The sequence below is a fragment of the Mesoplodon mirus genome (genome assembly GCF_964341445.2).
Source record: "Mesoplodon mirus genome assembly, chromosome: 7".
In the NCBI taxonomy this organism is placed as follows: Eukaryota; Metazoa; Chordata; class Mammalia; order Artiodactyla; family Ziphiidae; genus Mesoplodon; species Mesoplodon mirus.
In genome coordinates this window covers 38895408-38915544 of record NC_138983.1, presented here as the reverse complement: position 1 = coordinate 38915544, position 20137 = coordinate 38895408, and the positions used below count along the sequence as shown (strand labels likewise).

At 45.0% G+C, this 20137-nt stretch overlaps 1 protein-coding gene across 1 annotated transcript; it reads left to right on the top strand.

Moving 5' to 3' along the window:
- Window positions 1–5450: 5450 nt before the first annotated feature.
- MTNR1B (melatonin receptor 1B) lies at window positions 5451–19834 on the top strand (the record flags this gene model as incomplete). Its single annotated transcript, XM_082629362.1, is given in 6 exon segments — window positions 5451–5916; window positions 17696–18094; window positions 18097–18206; window positions 18210–18311; window positions 18315–18446; window positions 19718–19834. Coding segments are annotated over 6 exon segments (1083 nt in total). The 5' UTR covers window positions 5451–5693.
- Window positions 19835–20137: the final 303 nt, after the last annotated feature.

The following is a 20137-nucleotide window of genomic DNA, read 5'->3' as shown; positions in this document are numbered from 1 at the left end:
GCCTGGGTAAAAGTGGTTTGGAAAAGGTTTCAAGTACTATCCAGAGTGAAAGATATTATTGTTGGGATGTGGGAAGCTGAGCTTCTGTGAGCATATTTTGATTTGCATTTGAACTTGGGGGCAGGCATAAAGAATGCCAGTCCTGCTCATTTTTGTAGCCCTAGGACACTCCATAGGTGTTCAAAATGTTGATTTACTTTTTAAAGAAACCAGCTAGGAATCTTGAACCTCTCTCCTTTGGCTCTCTCCTTTCCCTTCTCTAGGGTTTGAATTTTCTTCCCATATAATTTAATTTCACTGTTGGCAGCCACTATTGGTTTCACCTATTATGAAAAGAATCCTCTTATGTTAAGAGGCCATGAGCCTGGAACACTGGAAGCAATCACCACTGTTCTACACTTGGACGTCAACATGGAAATTACTTTCTGTGGCAGACATCCTCTCTGCATTGGAAGGGAAACCTGCCAGAGTGGGGCAGGTTGCAGATGCCTGGCAAACCCTTCAACAGATTCTACTGTGCTTGGGATCAAGTCCAGAGTCCTCAAGGTGAACTTGAGGCCTCCCTGGACCAGTTCCTGCCCTATTGTCTAGCCTGATTCTCAGGCCTGAACTTACTTCTTTCGGGATGTCTTCTCAGTTCCTTGAATGCGATACCCTCTCTCTTAAATCTGGGCACTCCTCTCCATCACCTTGGATGTCATAGCTCCAATCTCCCCATCATCATGACTTCTCTCCCTAGATTTGCTTTAGTTTGTCTTGTTGATAGTAGGGTGGATTCTGTTTCACGTGAAGATGTATGAATCACCCAAAGTCCATAGTTTACATTAGAGCTCACTTTTGGTGTTGTACTTTCTATGGGTTTGGACAAATGTAATAACATTTATACACCATTGTGGTATCACACAGAGTAGTTTCACTGCCCTAAAAATCCTCTGTGCTCTGTTTATTCATCTCTCGTTCTCCCCTAACCCCTGGCAACCACTGATCTTCTTAGTGTCTGCATATTTTTGCCTTTTCTAGAATGTCATATATATGGAATCATACTAGCCTTTTCAGATTGGCTTCTTTCACTTAGTAATATGCATTTAAGGTTCTTCCATGTCCTTTCATGACTTAATATCTCATTTCTTGTTAGTGCTGGAAAATATTTCATTGTATGAATGTACCACAGTTTATTTATCCATTTACCTATTGAATGACATCTTGGTAGTTTCCAGTTCTGGGAAATTATGAATAAAGCTGCTATAAACATCCATGTGGAGGCTTTTGTGTGGAGATGAGTTTTCAACTTCTTTGGAGAAATGTCAAGGAGTACAATTTATGGATCATGTGATGAGTGTGTTTAGTTTTGTTAGAAATGGCCAAACTGTCTTTTTTTTAAAATTTATTTATTATTTATTTATTTTTTGCCTGCGTTGGGTCTTCGTTGCTGTGCGCGGGCTTTCTCTAGTTGCGTCAAGTGGGGCCTACTCTTGGTTGCGGTGTGCCAGCTTCTCATTGCAGTGGCTTCTCTTGTTGCAGAGCATGGGCTCTAGACACACAGGCTTCAGTAGTGGTGGCTCGTGGGCTCTAGAGTGCAGACTCAGTAGTTGTGGCACACAGGCTTAGCTGCTCCACGGCATGTGGGATCTTCCCAGACCAGGGATCAAACCCGTGTCCCCTGCATTGGTAGGCAGATTCTTAACCACTGCGCCACCAGAGAAGTCCCAAACTGTCTTTCAAATTGGCTATACCATTCTTCTGACCTTTTAAGGCACAGCCTGGTCAGCTGTGCCAGGAGACAGCATGGACTTCTTGGCAGCAGGTACCCCAATTCCAATGTCCGAAGATCTTGAGATATCTGTTGTGGCTATGTGCATGATCCCAGACCAGGGCAGCACAGGGCAAATACCCTGTGTTTCATACACAATTAACCAATTGTGTGTTATTGGTGTGTCTGAACTGAGGCAACATATATTGTATTTAACTTACCTATTGCTCTGAGGGCCACTGACAGCCAGAGAAGTGCAACTCTATGTTTGCTACATGTGCATTTGTATGAACAGGGCAAGCATGGGTGTCCCTTCTTTGAAAATGCCCCTAGACACCATCCAGCTGTGTCTCTTTCTCATTCCTGTTGCTCTCCTACCGACTAGCTGCTCATTCCTCCTTGTTCATTGGGGATTCGCCCCCAAATCATGGGTTTCCTTTTCTCTCACCACCATAATATTCAGCCCGTGACTTCTCAGGTCCTCGACCTTCTCATTTCCAACAAGCTTCGTCCAGCAACCCACTCCCATCATCACCTCAGAGCCCTCATATCAATAAAATCCACACTCCTCAGAAATCTCAGTTTCAAACAAGTTACTCTTTCAATACCACAATTTATGTTTTCCGATTCATCCACCACAACTCTTTGAATTCAACCCCTCCCATCCCTTGATCCCGCCTCTTTCCCATGACCCACCAGCGCCCCCCCATCCCCGTTTTCTCAACTTCTCTCTTTTAATGTCCTCCTAGGGTCCATCTTCCCATCACACCCTCACACTTCCTTTTGTTAATTACTCCTCACCAGCAAATCGAAATCCTGAGAGAATTTCACTCTGCCTTCTCTGTGTCTATCCTGAGCGGCTCCAAGTTGCTGCTTAATAACCACCAACATGGCTGATTGGCTCCATTTCAAACCATCATCTTAAGCTGTACAGTGGCGCATGTTCTCCTGACACACCTGCCATGCTTTCCTAGTTAAAGTTTCTCTTTTCTGTAATGACATTTCAGACCTTCTCCTGTCTTCAAATCTTCCACACTCTTTCCCCCTGAATCCTGTCTAATGAGGTAGCGTCAAGCACCCTGAGAATACAGCAGCCAGAGGGGAACTCCCTCATCTCAGGCCAATCTAGAAACACTTCTGAATTTGTACTGGCTTCTGCTTCATTTCTACTGTAGAGAAGAAAGCCTCTCTCTCCTAATAATAATCTACCTTCCTTGGGCTCTGGATGGGCTCACCTCTCAAGGAGTTTATTGCTTTAATTATTATCTTCTCCTGCATCATCACGCCATTAGAGTCCCTCCTCTCCACTGCATTCATTTTTGTTTTTGTTTTTATTTGGGGGAGGGGGTGGTGGGAGAGTATAATTTACATATAATAACATACATACAAATAACATCCCAGAAATTCATTTCATGTTCTGTTCCAGTCAATCCTCACCCCCATGGGCAACCATTGCTCTGATTACTATGACCATAGATGATATTTTCCTGCTTTTGGCCATTCTATAATTGGAATTGTATAGAATGTACCCTTTTGTATCTGGCTTCTTTTGCTCAATATAATTTTTTTTTAGATTAATCCATGTTGTTGTGTATATCAGTAGTTTTTATTGCTGGGTGGTATTCACAATTACCACAATTTGTTTACCCGTTCATCTCTCGAGGGACCTTTGGGCTGTTTCCATGTCTGGGTTATTATAAATAAGGCTGTTCTGGATAATTCGTGCACAGGTCTTTCTGTGGGCATATGTTTCATTTTCTTTGCATTTCTGGCCATAGGATGGTATATGTTTAATTCTATAAGAAACTACCAAACTACCAAGCACTTTAAAGTGGCTGTACCATTTTGCATTCTCATAAAAGTGATGTATGAGAGTTCCAGGTACTTTACTTCTTCACCAGATAGATAATCAGTCACTTTGATTCTAGTGATGCAAACAGAGCTTAAGACAGTGCTTGGCATAAATTTACCCTCAAGAGGGATGAGCAGTTGTTATTATCAGAGTAAAAGTGCTCAGACATTTTAAAGGAAGGGCATCTAAGTTCCTTCTTTCCTATAACCATAGTGCACTATTCTTCTTGTTCTAACCCTCCAAAAACCACATCATAATAACCCCCAGTATTGACCATACATCTATTTAAGTATTATCATGTTTAAATAGATGTTCTTAAATCTATTTAACTACTGTCATGGCTTTTTAAGGAGGACAGGGCAGAGACATCACCAATGCTTCCCACATAAACAGCAAGTGCTCAATAAATAGCACAGGTTCATCTTTCTCCTGCAGCTGCCTAGAGTGTAACCCTCTCCCTTATTTGCTCTGGGATCTGTCCCCATACCCTGAAGTCACCACCTCTTTGGGGCTGTACAGCCCCATGGGGACCTCAAACCCTGCCCTTTTTTTTTTAACATCTTTATTGGAGTATAATTGCTTCACAATGGTGGGTTAGTTTCTGCTTTATAACAAAGTGAATCAGTTATACATATACATATGTTCCCATATCTCTTCCCTCTTGCATCTCTCTCCCTCCCACCCTCCCTATCCCACCCCTCTAGGTGGTCACAAAGCACCGAGCTGATCTCCCTGTGCCATGCGGCTGCTTCCCACTAGCTATCTATTTTACGTTTGTTAGTGTATATATGTCCATGCCACTCTCTCACTGTCACAGCTCACCCTTCCCCCTCCCCATATCCTCAAGTCCATTCTCTAGTAGGTCTGTGTCTTTATTCCCATCTTACCCCTAGGTTCTTCATGACCTTTTTTTGTTTGTTTTTTCCTTAGATTCCATATATATGTGTTAGCATACGGTATTTGTTTTTCTCTTTCTGACTTACTTCACTCTGTATGACAGACTCTAAGTCCATCCACCTCACTACAAATAACTCAATTTCGTTTCTTTTTATGGCTGAGTAATGTTCCATTGCATATATGTGCCACATCTTCTTTATGCATTTATCTGTCGATGGACTCTTAGGTTGTTTCCATGTCCTGGCTATTGTAAACAGAGCTGCAATGAACATTCAGGTACATGACTCTTTTTGAATTATGGTTTTCTCAGTGTATGTGCCTAGTAGTGGGATTGCTGGGTCATATGGTAGTTCTATTTGTAGTGTTTTAAGGAACCTCCATACTGTTCTCCATAGTGGCTCTATCAATTTACATTCCCACCAGCAGTGCAAGAGGGTTCCCTTTTCTCCACACCCTCTCCAGCATTTACTGTTTCTAGACTTTTTGATGATGGCCATTCTGACTGGTGTGAGATGGTATCTCATTGTAGTTTTGATTTGTATTCCTCTAATGATTAATGATGTTGAGCATTCTTTCATGTGTTTCTTGGCAATCTGTATATCTTCTTTGGAGAAATGTCTATTTAGGTCTTCTGCCCATTTTTGGATTGGGTTGTTTGTTTGTTTGTTTTTGTTATTGAGCCGCATGTGCTGCTTGTAAATTTTGGAGATTAATCCTTTGTCAGTTGCTTCATTTGCAAATATTTTCTCCCATTCTGAGGGTTGTCTTTTGGTCTTGTTTATGGTTTCCTTCTGACAACCAATCAGCAGGTCCCCGACAAACTGCACCTTTTCTAGTCCGAAAATCTGGGTGTCCCTAGACACAGCTTCTCTGACAGTGCGCTCAGGCACTGAGGCCCGAACTGGGCCAGGCACGTGCTGGGCTCCAGGCGCCATCACAGCTGCTCCTGAGCTAGCGAGGGGGGGACGTGCTCCTTGGGCAACGCCTGCACCCCAAATCCTCTTCCCTTTCCTACGTTTTTTCTCCTTCCCTTGCCCATGTTTATCTCTTCCAGGCCCCTCTCCACTGGCCTCCTCCCTGGCCCCCCAACCTGGGTAGGGAAGGGGGTGGCAGGAGCGCCGGACTCAGCACTGCACGCCCAGCCTGCGGAGAGACAGGGTGCGTGGTGGCTGGCGCTGTGTGGGAGGGTCCACGATGCCTGAGAACGGCTCCTTCGCCAACTGCTGCGAGGAGGGCGGCCGAGCGGAGAGCCGGGTCTGGACTGGGGCAAGAGGCGCGCGGCCCTCCGGGACCCCCCGGCCGCCCTGGGTGGCGCCCGCGCTGTCCGCCGTGCTCATCGTCACCACCACGGTGGCCATCGTGGGCAACCTCCTGGTCATCCTCTCGGTGTTCGGGAACCGCAAGCTCCGGAACGCAGGTGAGCGCCACGCCCGTTGCTGCGTCGGGCCCCTCTCTGGTGTCTGGTCTTGCCCCTGACCCTGATCCTGTCCCTCGTCAGGGCCCCGCACCGCGTTCCCTTCTCTCTCACCAGTCCCCGAGTTTGGTCTTGAACTCAAAAGTTAGGGTGAGTTGCTGCCTTTCCCCGACTTGCGGCTGTAGCCAATGGACCAGGAAGCACTTGGCGCATCAGTGCCAGCGTGAATCGGGAGAAGTTTTTCTTGTGCACTTTTCGGCAGACCGGGGCGCTGTGGAAATCCAAGCGGCTGGAAGCCATAGCTCTCCAAGGCGCTCCAATGTGTGCAGGTCCCCATGGTGCCCCTCCCTGGCCACAGAAATCTCACCATCTTCAACCCCTCCCTCGCCTGCCAAGCACTGTGGTTCACGCAGTAGGTGCTTAGGAAATATTTGCTGAGACAATGAGTGAATTAATGGAAACGCTCCAGTGAATTTTCGTCCTAGACGTATCTCCTCATCTTGGTTCCGAACAAGAGAGTGCCAAAAGCAGACATCTGCAGCCTCTGCTTGGATGGAACTAAATTGTTTTGCGATAACCATGGTCAATCCTGAGAATATTTGGGGGTTTAGTGTTGCAATCCTGAGAATATTTTTCCGCTTTCAATCCACTCTCATTTCAACTTTCCCATACTCAGGTGTACCAGGGAACAAAACCAGAGGGAGGGAGCCTCTAAACTCTCGCCCTGAGGGTCACTGGAGCACACTGACCATTCCTGCTTGGGGAGAAGCTCAATGACCTGTTTGTCAATTTGTTATTTCCCAGTTTGGGTCTTAGGGGCAACTCAAATATTAGAGTGAATTAAAATGAAAAGATAGCAGAAAGCCAACTATATAGCTTAAACATGCTTTTCTAAGGAGGCTGACCATTCAGAAAGGCTATTTTTAACAAATTGTTATATATATTTTATGTGGCCCTGTGACTCCATGATTTTTATCTAAAGAACAAACAAAAAATAAAAATGTGAGCTTCTGTGCATACTATTGGAAACTTCATATTATTAAGAAGAAGTAACTGTATGGTGACAGATGGTAGCTAGACTTATCACAGTGATCATTTTGAAATGTTAAGAAGCATCGAATCCCTGTATTGTGCCCTAGGAACTAACATATTGTTATAGGTTAATTATACTTCAAAAACAAACAAACAAACTCATAGACAAAGAGTGGATTTGTGGTTACCAGAGGCAGGAGCTGAGGGGAGAGGGAACTGGGAGAAGGCAGTCAAAAGGCGCAAACTTCCAGTTACAAGATAAATAAGTACTAGGGTTGTAATGTACAACAGGCTACATATAACTAACTCTGCTGTGTGTTACATATGAAAGTTGTTAAGAGAGTAGATCCTAGTTCTCACCACAAGGAAAAATGTCTTTTTTTCTATTTCTTTTTGTATCTATATGAGATGACAGATGTTCACTAAACTTATTGCGGTAATCATTTCATGGTGTATATAAGTCAAATCATCATGCTGTATACCTTAATCTTATACAGAGCTGGATGTCAATTATATCTCAATAAAACTGGAAGAAAAAAGTAAGCTTTCTAACTCAGTCATTTCAGCAGTGGATGCTGGTATTATCTGCAGTAACTTTTTCAAGATATTACTGTGTCCTTTGAGTAGAGGCTTATCTACTAGGAAAGAGCAGGTTACTATCAGAAAGCTGTGTTTAGTATTTCCATCCTATCGCCCTTTTGTAGCAGCCACAAGAATTCATTTCCTGCCCAGGGAGGCAAGGAGGAGGCAGGGCCTCTCTTTCTGACTAGCAGGGTGTTTAGAGGAGACCCGGTGGGCTGCCTACCACGGGCAGGGTGGCTGAAGGTTGAGGGTGCTTCTTCCTTTTGCCTGAAGGAGACAAGCTTATTCTCCCCTCCTCCATCCCGAGAAGGGCTGGCCTCTTCTGCTCTCCTAGCGAAGTTCATGGAAACCTTATTGATTTGGCCCGGGTGGGTAATGAGCATGTTAAATTGCTGGCACACCGTATGTCCTATCCTTCCTAACTCCCTTTGAGTCTGCTACAGCCCAGCACCAGAAAAAATTTTAACACTTTATCTAAATGATATTAATTCCTGACACATTCATTAAAGGCTGTTCCAGTCACACAACCAATTTTTATTTGACCCATGGCTTTATTGATGATAGTCATACATACTATGAAAAATCATCGTATTAATGTAAACTAAATAACTTTGGCAGATTGAGATTTCAAAAGATGCCTGAAAACCTACAGCAGTTTGAATAGTTAGCACCCATTCCACTATTAATCATGTCTTCTCTTACTGAAGAGTATGGACTTGCTTTAAGAAACATTTATCTTAGAGCTTTCTGTAATTGAGTCTGGTTCCTTAATTCATTGCTATTAAGAAAATAGGGGGCTTCCCTGGTGGCACAGTGGTTGAGAGTCCGCCTGCTGATGCAGGGGACACGGGTTCATGCCCCGGTCCGGGAGGATCCCACATGCCGCGGAGCGCCTGGGCCCGTGAGCCATGGCCGCTGAGCCTGCGCATCTGGAGCCTGTGATCCGCAATGGGAGAGGCCACAACAGGGAGAGGCCCACATACCACAAAAAAAAAAAAAAAAAAAGAAAGAAAAAGAAAAAGAAAATAGGGCTGTGACAATGAGAACATGTGTATTTCCAATGACTAAGGCACACAGCCCATACTGAAGTCACAGCAGCATTCTTAGCAGGTGTCAGTATCCTCTACTTGACTATTACAAACCCAGTTTCTCCGTGCAGCAGACTCTCATCATTCATAACAGGGATGTTCCTGATAGCGGGGTAGGTGATTAGATTAACTGTCCTTTTTGAGGGAGGGACTCCCCTGTCTTCAGGTTCTGTTGCTCATGGTTTGGGTTGACTTTTTCAGAGATGGCACTAGAGCAAGGCAGACAGGAAGGGATGGAGGGAAGATGGGGGCAGATTCAGGGCACTGCCCCAACTTAGAAGGTAAGGCCAGGTGTGTGTTACACTCTTTGCTATGTTTCCAGAGCCTTACACATTGCGTGGCACTGGTGGCATTTCATATTTCTCGGTGTGTGCTTTCTGAGGCCTGCCACACTCCAGGCTCTCCTGACAGCGTCTGAGGACTTTTCCTTGTGCCCGCCCCTGTCACTCATCCCCACCCCAGACCTCACCAATGTTCATCCCTGTATTTTCTCTCTCTTCCTCTCCTGCTCTCACAGAACTTTCCTCCATCAAGTTCCTTCTCTCTCTTCTGTATTTTCAATTTCTGTCTCTGTCCCTTTAGCTCACACACACACACACAGGGCTCCTTTGTTTAAAAGAAAAAAATATTTCCAACTTCAGGGCTATCTTTCTCCTTCTCTTTTCAGCCAGACATCTTAATATAACAGTTTACATCCATTAATCACCTCATTGCTTCCCATTTCTTCCTCAGCCCCCTGGGGTCTGCCCTCACGGGAAATGCCCCTCTATGCTGTGTGTGACACTGAGGGCCACTCCCTCCTTGAGACCTTCCATTCCCTCGGCTTACCTGATGCTAGTTTTTGGACCTCCTTCCTCTCTTCCTCTCTCAGACACCTGATCCCTGGGAGTCCTCTTCGGTTCCTTCATTCCCCAAGCCCTCCTGATTTTTGTCTCATAGCATCTCTCCATTTCCCCCTTTCCTGCCCCCTACTCCTACTGCCCCAATTTACACCCTCATCCTCCCTTGAGCAAACCATGTCCATAGTCACCAGACAGCTTTCCCCACTACTCTACCCACCCTGTTACCATGGCCAGGGTCACCCCCGTCTCCAGGGATCACCCTCCATCTACGGAAGAGTGTCCAGCTCCAGAGAACGGCTGGAACAAGCCTCCGGGACCTGCCTAACCCCCTCAATGTCACAGACTTGTCTCATTTCTCCCACTCAATGTGACACGAGCTGCTGTCTGTCCCACACGGTCTGTGTTCTTTTTTTTTTTTTTAATTGGGGCATAGTTTTACAATGTTGTGTCAGTTTCTGCTGTACAATGAAGTGAATCAGCTATATTTATGCACATATCCCCTCCCTCTTGGACCTCCCTGCCCCCCGCCATCCCACCCATCTAGGTCGATGCTCTATCCTCATCTTGGGAAGCTCCCTGCCTCTTTTCGGCTATTGAATATCTCTTTCAAACCCCTTCCTCAGCTCCCGTGCGGGTTGTTGATTTTTATCATTAATAGTATAAAATGTGTGGTTACTGTCTTCCCCCCCTCCCAGGCCCAGCCCAGGCTCCCGCATGCCCTCCCCATACAACACCTCCCTCACTATATTGCTCTTAGTCCTTTTTCTCTCCCCACTGGACTGTGAGATCCTTGAAAGCAGAGACTTTTATTCCATTTGTAAAACTGAATATAGATTTACTGAAACAAATTGAAGTGGACAAGATACCAGGAAAGCAGTGAGACAGAAAGTATTAATTTTGCTTCATGAGGTGAGGTCTACTCAGCACCGCTCACGCCATCAGTACAATTCTCATGGAACTGAATTGCTTGGAGCACTGAAAGCCCAAAGTACACCTGACTCTTGTCCTCAGACACTGACTGGCACCTGCACTAGGGTGTATCTTGATCCCTGCTGTTCCTGTGTGGCCCATGGGCTCCCTAAAATTGTGCCCCAGTGACTCCTTCGGGAGTTTCTCTTTTTTTTAAATTTTTATTGCAGTATAGTTGATTTACAATGTTATGTTAGTTTCAGGTATACAGCAAAGTGCATTAGTTATACATGTATATATGCCCACTCATTTTTTTTTAAATTTTTTCCCATATAGGTTATTACAGAGTATTGAGTAGAGTTCCCTGTGCTATACAGCAGGTTGTTACTAGTTATCTGTTTTATATATAGTAGTGTGTATATGCCTCTTGCCAGTCTGGCTGGAGGCTGCCCACTTTAAACTGCCTGTAAAATTGAGCCTCCTGCCCTTACCTGAACCATCCTGACTGTCAGCCACACAGAAGAGAGCTGAGAGAAACGTGTCCTTACTGTAACATCAAGATAGACTCCATCAGCAAGGGGAAAGCACAACAGCATTCATGATTCTTGGCCCATCAGCACAGGGACCCTAATTTCCCTGGTGACGATCAAGAGCCATTGTCTGACAATGGATGTTTGTACTGCAGATGGATTCAGAGGCTATCGGAGAGGTGTTATTAGTGAGCGGATGCATATCCATACCTAGGACATCCCTGTGATTTGTAAGGAAAAAGGATGTGGACTATTTGACAGGAAAACATGGAGGATTTGCTTGCAGAGCACCCAGGTCCTCGTCCGGAATCCACTCTGTCCTCTGGATGCCCAGTGACGTGTGGAGTCTGCATCATCTCTTATCCAGAACCAATGACTGCATTGCAGACTTCCTGATGGGGATTTTCAGCCTGGCACGTGTTGGCATCCCCAGTTACATTAGAGCAGAGCCCGCCACGCGGCCCCTTTTCCTCCCACTTGTTGATCGAGGAGGTAAATGATGATTGAATAAGCAGGCTGGCCATAGGCAAAAGCTCTTGAAAGGCCTGGAGGAAATATTTAATAGACCCACAGCCCCTGCCCTTCAGGTGTTACAAGGTAAGGTCGAGCCCACTTCATCCAGGCTCTATCCTACCGCTGAGTACTCCTGGAGATGCCCCTTGGTGACAGGCGTCTTTTAACCTGCTTAGCTTTCAGGCTTCGGAGGGCTTCTTATCAACTGAAAACCAAACTGGGCTACATTGGACTCCTTCCCTGATATTGCCTGAACTTTCCAACTTCACATTTTGGCTCTGAATACTTCTTTTCTCTTTACCAGGCAAAAAGGAAAGCATTTTAAATCTCTTAATTATGTCTTTAGCCAAATAATCAGGAAAGCGCATAATCCTTGTTAATTCCTCCCATAGAGTCCTTAGCAGCCCTGCGTGTGAACACTTTCATGTTAGACTGTCTTTTCCTTCCCCTGCACAAAGTCGGAGTCTGTATTTAGCATGATATGCAGCAAAACTCAGAAGATCCTGATGCTGCTGTTAGGTCTTACAGTTTAAAATACTTATGGCTGAAAGAGGAAAAGTTAGGGAGTTGGGAAGTAAAGTTGCAGTTCTGAGGGTGTTTACACTCTAGATGCAATGTCCTAATTTCTTCATCGTCCTCACCCTATAGGACTTCTCACGTCTTATCTCCCAGGGAGCTTAGTCCAAACTTATGATCCTCTTTCTTGTTCTTTGTAATAATAATATAAAACTGTTATTGTATATAATTATAATAATATAAAAACTAATAATAATATAAATAATAATGCAGCTGATAATATAAAAATTACAATAATAAATAATAGCTAAGATTGTTATGTGTAGGGTTAGCAGATGCAAACTATTATATATAGAATGGATCAACAACAAGGTCCTACTGTATAGCACAGGGAACTATATTCAATATCCTGTGATTAAACCATAATAGAAAAGAATATAAAAAGGGACGTATATATACGTATAACCGAATCGCTTTGCTGTATAGCAAACATTAACACAACATTGTAAATCAACTATACTCCAATGAGAAAAAGATTGCTATGTGCTTATTATGTGTCAGATACAAGCCTCTCTCACTTAAAAGAGAGAGAAAGAGAAAAGAAAACAAAATATCTTACACAATCTCTCCATCAAAGGATAGCCCTTTCCAAGTACCAGTCCATTTCTCTCCGTTTCTCTTGAAGGCAAAGCTGGGTGGGAGGGCAGCCTCCAGTGCAAAAGTTTATCCTCCAACACTCAACAGAATTCGCCCTTGCTAACATCACTGCTGACCTCCTAACTGGCAGGTGACATGGGCACTTTTCTGCTCTTTCTCATTCTTGTGGATAACCAAAATCTCTACACCCTTAATCCCTTTGACATTTCTTTTTCCTGGTTTCCTCTTGTTTTTCTTTTTGCTTTTTCTCCCTCTTTCTCTGTTCACATATTCTGGGTGTTGGTTTCTTGATCTGTAAAATGGAAATCATGCAATCAACCTTAAAGGATTCTTGTGAGAAACAACTGAGTCAGTTTACCTGAATGCACATTATAAATGTCAAGGTACTATACCAATTGTGTGTGGGGGTTGTTATAATTAAAGTAATAAAATGATTCCATAAGAGTTTCCAAGCAATGCCTTGATGGTTATGGAATATGATTTTGTAATAAGCATCTCAGTTAATTATTTAAATGGATGCTTATGCTCTTAAATATATTTTATTCTTTTAAGTGGTTAAAATACCCCCATCATATTTTTTATACTATTAGCTTGCTTAGTAATCCTTTTCTTTTTAAATTAATGTGATATTTGATTTCAACTCAGCCCTTGTATGATTCATCCACACGCTCCAGGGTTTTCACAAACAATGTGATCTGGGAAGAAAACAATCTCCACCCTCAAAGAATTTGGGAATCTGATTAGGAGCTTATGTTAATATAAAAGTGCATTGTTTTAGTATTTGTGAGGAAGTCACATTTTTAATAAATTATCTGTTCAGTTACTTCAAATGCCTATCCCAGAATATAACTAACAAGTATATCTCACATTCATTTGGAGACTGTTATTATGTCTTAAATTTTTTCCCATGCAGGATCCTGTTTGAGGTGAACAGCCATCCCGGGATGGAGGCAGGCCTGTGACAAGGGCCTTTGTGGTTTTGTCCGACCCCTTACTGAATTGTCCTGCTTGACCAGCCCCATCCTCCAGTACTGCCCTCAGCCCCAAGACGACTTAGTTCTTCCCCACTATTCCCACTACCTTGTGCTAGCCTCCAACCCAGCTCTCACCACACTGAAGAGCCACTGTTTCTGTGTCTCTTTCCCCAACAGCAGTGTTAGCATCTCAGTGGCAGGGGCGTGTCTTTCACCCATCACTGCGCCCTACCCAAGTGTGATAGGTGCTCAGTAAATATATTACACATTTGAGCAAGTGGAGGATGGAAGAAGACCTCAAGGCATGGAAAGTTTAACCCTGTTAGAAGTGATAGATCATCTGTTTACTTCCCTATCGTAACCCTCATCACATCTTGATTTTATTGAATTGTCTCTTCTATGAGACCACGAGCTTTGTAAGAGGAGGGGATGTGTCTCTCTTGCTCACCATGCCCCAGCATAAGCCAGAGCCAATACCTAGTAAATACTCAGCAATATCTGTTGAGCAAATGACTCAATGACTATCTATTTCTACATTGCCAATTTTAGCTCAATGACCAGAGACAATTTAAAACCAAGAAATTCCTCTAGGAAAATAGGGTGGGTACAGGGAAGAGCAAGATAAAGGTAGCTTTACCTTCCAGAATTCTCCTATCTGATGAAAACTAGATAGCTGAACATCTGCTGGCTCCTTCTCAGATTTCCAGATTCCCATTAAGGACTAGATTTCCCAAAAAGAAGGAGAAAGTAGGCCAGTGGGGAGGGGATTGTGGTGGCTGTATGTGTGGAGGGATGCGCTTTGTATATGAATGCAAAGGGAAGGGAGTTCCATATTAGTACAAAACCTTGTTGTTGAGGTCTGTCTCCACTAATACGCCCTGTCTGATAGAGGCAGATGGAAATAAGTCATGCCAAGACTCGTGATATAAATATTCATTAGAGGGCCTCCCTGGTGGCGCAGTGGTTGAGAGTCCGCCTGCCGATGCAGGGGATACGGGTTCGTGCCCCGGTCCGGGAGGATCCCATATGCTGCGGAGCGGCTGGGCCCGTGAGCCATGGCCGCTGAGCCTGCGCATCCGGAGCCTGTGCTCCGCAACGGGAGAGGCCACAACAGTGAGAGGCCCGCATACCGCAAAAAAAAAAAAAAAAAAAAAAAAATATTCATTAGAAGCCTGTGCACCGGATGATAAGCAGTGCTGTGTGTCCTGGTTGATTTCTCACCTGTCTGGGGAAAACATGAATAGAGAACTCGCTCTCCCTTTGACTGTCATCTAGACAGGGTCTGGCTTCTTACAGCTGGGAGACAAAGCAAGAATTTTATTTGTCTAACTTGGAATTGTGTCAAGAAAGTCGGGAGATGGTATGACGTCTGAGGGCAGATGGATCTACAGCAGAAACTGTTTGATTTCAGCCTTATAGAAACCCCAGGAGTAATGGGGGAGAGTAATTGAAACACTTTCCACATGGAGTTGAATGTGTTCTTCCCACTATTTACAAGCTGTTTGCCAGCTTCTGGGGCATTATTAGGGGATGAGCCACATTAACACGGCAGAGCTTGACTTGCTTTCCCGGGAACAGCTGGCTGATCTGGCACCCACACCCAGCCGCTCTTGAGTTTCTCCACATGTGCTTGCAAGGGCCAAAAGCTTCTTTGCCACTCAGCCAGGAAGCCAGTGGGCGCTGCAGAGACGAGTATTCCCACATGGGAAAGAAGGGATTTTCTTCACAGAAATAATCATGTGGAGTGTGTGTGAGGAGAGGGAAGGAGGGCTCCAAAAGAAAAGAAGGGAACGGAAGAAACAATAGTCACAGAGAAAAGAAGTTCAGTGACTAGGTCAAGTTCAAAGTGGCAGGACTGAGATTACCCCAGATCACTCCAACTTCCAGCGCCACTTCCCAATGTCAAAACAACATTTAATTTTTTTTTTGAGAAGTCTCCATACTGTTTTCCACAATGACTGCTTCAGTTTACATTCCCACCAACAGTGTACGAGTTCCCTTTTCTCCACACCCTCGCCAGAATTTGCTATTTGTGTTCTTTTAAATCATAGCCATTCTGACAAGTGTCAGGTGATATCTCATTGTGGTTTTGATTTGCATTTCCCTGATGATTAGTGATGTTGAGCATCTTTTCATGTGCCTGTTGGCCATTTGGATGTCTTCTTTGGAAAAACGTCTATTCAGGTCTTCTGCCCATTTTTTGATCAGGTTGTTTGTTTTTTTGATATTGAGTTGCATGAGCTATTTATATTTTGGATAGTAACCCCTTATCAGACATATCATTTGCAAATAATTTTCTCCCATTCAGTAGGCTGCCCGTAAAATCCAGCAGTTCCACTGCTGCATATATATCCCCCCAAAAATAAAACACTAATTTAAAAAGATACATGCACCCCAGTGTTCATAGCAGCATTATTTACAGTTACCAAGGTATGGAAGCAACCTATGTGTCTATCAACAGATGAAAGGATAAAAAAGATGTGGTGTACACACACACACACTGGAATATTACTCAGCCGTAACAAAGAATGAAATTTTGCCATTTGCAACAACATGGATGGACCTGAAGGGTATTATGCCTGGTAGAATAAGTCAGACAGAGAAAGACAAATACTGTATGTTATCACTTATATATGAAATCTAAAAAATACAACAAACTATTGAATATAACAAAAAAGTAGCAGATTCACAGGTATAGAGAACAAACTAGCGGTTATCAGTGGGGAGAGGGAAGGCAGAGGGGCAACATAGTGATAAGGAATTTAGAGAGACAAAATACTATGTACAAAATAAATAAACTACAAGTACTGCACAGGAAATATAGCGAATATTTTATAATAACCTTAAATGGAGTATAATCTATAAAAATACTGAGTTACCTCTGTACTTTCATTAATACTATCTGATTTTTCATCTGCTTTATCTGTCTCTGCAGCTGTTTGAAGGCAGGAATTATGTCTTGTGTCTGTATCACTTTCCTCCCAGTTAATCAATAAAGGTTTGTTGAATGAAAAAAATAATACTGAATCACTATGTTGTACACCTGAAACTAATACAATATTGTAAATCAGCTATACTTTAATTAACCAAAAAGAACACTTAAAATTCTAGAAAGAGACAAGGGCTCCTGATTCAGGTGAAAACAAGAAATTCGAGAGAGGAAGTCCCTCTCTTTCTTGAGACCAAGTAAGTTCTCAGTAGTGGAGTCAAAACCTGAAATCCACCAGTGGAGACAGGGAACAGGCTGAGAATTAAATGAACAAGAAGGAGACTCCCCCACATCCCAAGCAGGTACTAAGATGTATGTTTCTTGCCTTGTAGTGCCAACCATACAGAACTTGAGGGGGCTTTTCTCCCATTAAGTAAATAGATCCCTGGGATAGTAGAATAGGAAGGAATCTTGCAGTTCAATCTGAGGCAGGCTTCTCCTTTACCATCCAACTTGTACTTGAATACCTCGAGAGACACGGAAGCTCACTACCTGGAAAGCACTTTAAGTATCCAAATCATCTCCTTTCTATTCAGTTACATCCTGCCTCCCTCGGGCCCTAACCTAGCTCTGGACTCAGGAGCAGTTGGGTCCTGAGAACTCCCAGGGAGCTAACAGATGTCTTTTTGGTCAGTTCTAAGTGGAGTTACCCCAAGCATCTGAGGCGAAAACAGGCACTTCACGAAGGCTGCTTGTGGGCCTCCCAGCTTCCCGGGGGCACGTCCTATGGAGTCTTCCCTGAGATGGGTTGAGACTGTGTGTCAGGACAAGGAGGGCTGGGAACGCCCTTCCTCTACCTTGTGGGTTTGCATGTAGCTGCAAGTACAGAGTCTGCTTCACCTGAGGGTCTGATTCAGGGGAACTCCCCGCTGAGTGGCTCTGAAGCTCCCTTTTTCCAAACCCCCTTGAAGCCAGACCACAGCCTGACTTTTCTGGTTGCTGTGCCTTCTGGATCCTTTCCCTCTGCCTCATGCTTTGGACCCCAGAGGTAGTCACAGCAGCCTCCGCAGAGTACCCACAGACGTATGGTGGCTGTGGCGCATCAGTGTCCTGGGAGAGGCCCTCCTATGAGGGACAAAGGCTATAATGTTCTACAGAATAGACATCGTGGGGTTTTGTCCTGACTCTTGCTTCCTTTTTCCCGCTCCAGGTAATTTGTTCTTGGTGAGTCTGGCATTGGCTGACCTGGCCTTGTACCCCTACCTGTTAATCCTCTTGGCCATCTTCCACGATGGCTGGGCCCTGGGGGAGGCGTGCTGCAAGGCCAGCGCCTTTGTGATAGGCCTGAGCATCATCGTCTCCATCTTCGACATCATCGCCATCGCCATTAACTGCTACTGCTACGTCTGCCACAGCGTGACCTACCACCGCATCTACTGCCACTGGCACACCCCCCTCTACATCTGCCTTGTCTGTCTCCTCACCCTGCTGGCCCTGGTACCCAGCTTCTTCGTGGGGTTCCTGGAGTATGACCCACACATCTACTCCTGCACCTTCATCCAGACGGCCAGTGCCTGGTACCTGGTGGCAGTGGTGGTCGTCCACTTCCTCCCCCCATTGCTGTTGTGTGCTTCTGTTACCTGCGCATCTGGGTGCTGGTGCTCCGGGCCTGCAGGAAGGTCAAGTCGGAGAACAATCCATGCCTGTGGTCCAGTAACATCTGAAGCTTTCTGACCACGTTCGTGGTGTTTGTGATCTTTGCCATCTGCTGGGCACCGCTGAACTACATCAGCTTTGCTGTGGCCATCGACTCAGAAGTGGCTCCCTAGGTCCCAGAGGGCCTCTTTGTCACTAGCTACTTCCTGGCTTATTTCAACAGCTGCTTTAATGCCATCGTCTATGGGATCCTGAACCAGAACTTCTACAGGGAATATAAGAAGATCGTCTCTGGGGCTTCCCTGGTGGCACAGTGGTTGAGAGTCCATCTGCCGATGCAGGGGACACGGGTTCATGCCCCGGTCCGGGAAGATCCCACATGCTGCGGAGCAGCTGGGCCCGTGAGCCATGGCCGCTGAGCCTGCGCGTCTGGAGCTTGTGCTCCACAAAGGGAGAGGCCACAACAGTGAGAGGCTCGTGTACCGCAAAAAAAAAAAGCAAGGAGAAAACTCTTCTAGGCTTTCCTTCTAAACCCCTGACTATTTTGGTCTCCACACCTCTGTGGTAGAGAGGGGCAGTGAAGGGGGAGGATGGAGGAGGTGGCCCCCAGCAGGAGGTGTCAGTTCACATGGAAGAATCCAGGGCACGCTCCAAGCCTTAGTCTCCCCATCTATAAAACCGAACAATCACATCTGCCCACCACCACAGGAGTAATATAAGACTAGACTAGTTAGACACGTCATGTGACTGCTGAAAATAAGGTCCGTATCATGGAAAGCCCCTCTGTGTAAATATCTCATAAGATACCTATTTGTTTAGCAGGCATACTGACATGGGTATCAATTTAGATTATCTCTATGCAAGCATCTTTTTTCTTCAAAGTACTCTTAACTTTGCTTCATTATCCAGAGTATCTCTGAGGGGGCTCTTTGTTCCCAATAACCCCCTTCTCAGGGGCTAAATTCTCTTTAATAGCTATGGTAGCACATTTTTCTAATTGTGTATGGGAGTTTAAAAGAGCAGAACTGGGCTTCCCTGGTGGCGCAGTGGTTGACAGTCCACCTGCCGATTCAGGGGACACGGGTTCGTGCCCCAGTCCGGGAAGATGCCACATGCCGCGGAGCGGCTGGGCCCGTGAGCCATGGTCGCTGAGCCTGCGCGTCCGGAGCCTGTGCTCCGCAACGGGAGAGGCCACAGCAGTGAGAGGCCCGCGTACCACAAAAAAAAAAAAAAAGCAGAACTTTCTTAACGTTGGACCAAGTTGCAATTTCCAAATCAGGTTCTGTACCACCAACAGCCCACAGCCTGAGCCCGTACACTGCTGTTGATGATGAATGCATTCTAAAGAAACAGGGAAATTCGTCTTGATGCAGGGCATGAAAATTCCCCAGCCCTCGTGTTTCTTTGGCCATCTGTTTTCCTTAGCATGGATTGCAAATCACGTCATTTTCATCTTCATCATGCGAAGAGGAATTCTAGCCCACTCCTGGGCTAGCGTGACCCATCAGGTGCAGAGATAGCCACTGTGCACACACAGTCAGCATCACTCATCTGAACAAAGCCTGTCCTGGGCCAGGAGAAGAAAACAGCTGGGATGTACCTGCTGGTTGCGAAGATGCTGCCACTGGGCAAGGTTTTCTGGGACCAGCGCGAACTTACAGACTGCAGTGAGCCCTACAGCCTTGCTCCTTAGCTGCAAAGGCAGATTTAGGTAGGATGACCATATGCTTTTGGAAATGAGAGAGGAACTGTTAATGATTCTGTAAAGACAATATGTCCAAATCAGACTATCCCGGGTAACGTGAAAACTATGGTCTCTAGGTTTAGAGAAAATCCACTGATACAAGGGAAAACTGCAAGAAAATGATACGGTGGATCTGTCAGAACCAGTCATGCTAGCTTCTGTCCACCTGAAGTCAAATGCTTGCAAGAGAAATGGAAGAATTCAACCCATTAAAGGTTTACATTGAAATAGTCCTTCAAATGCCTCACTCCC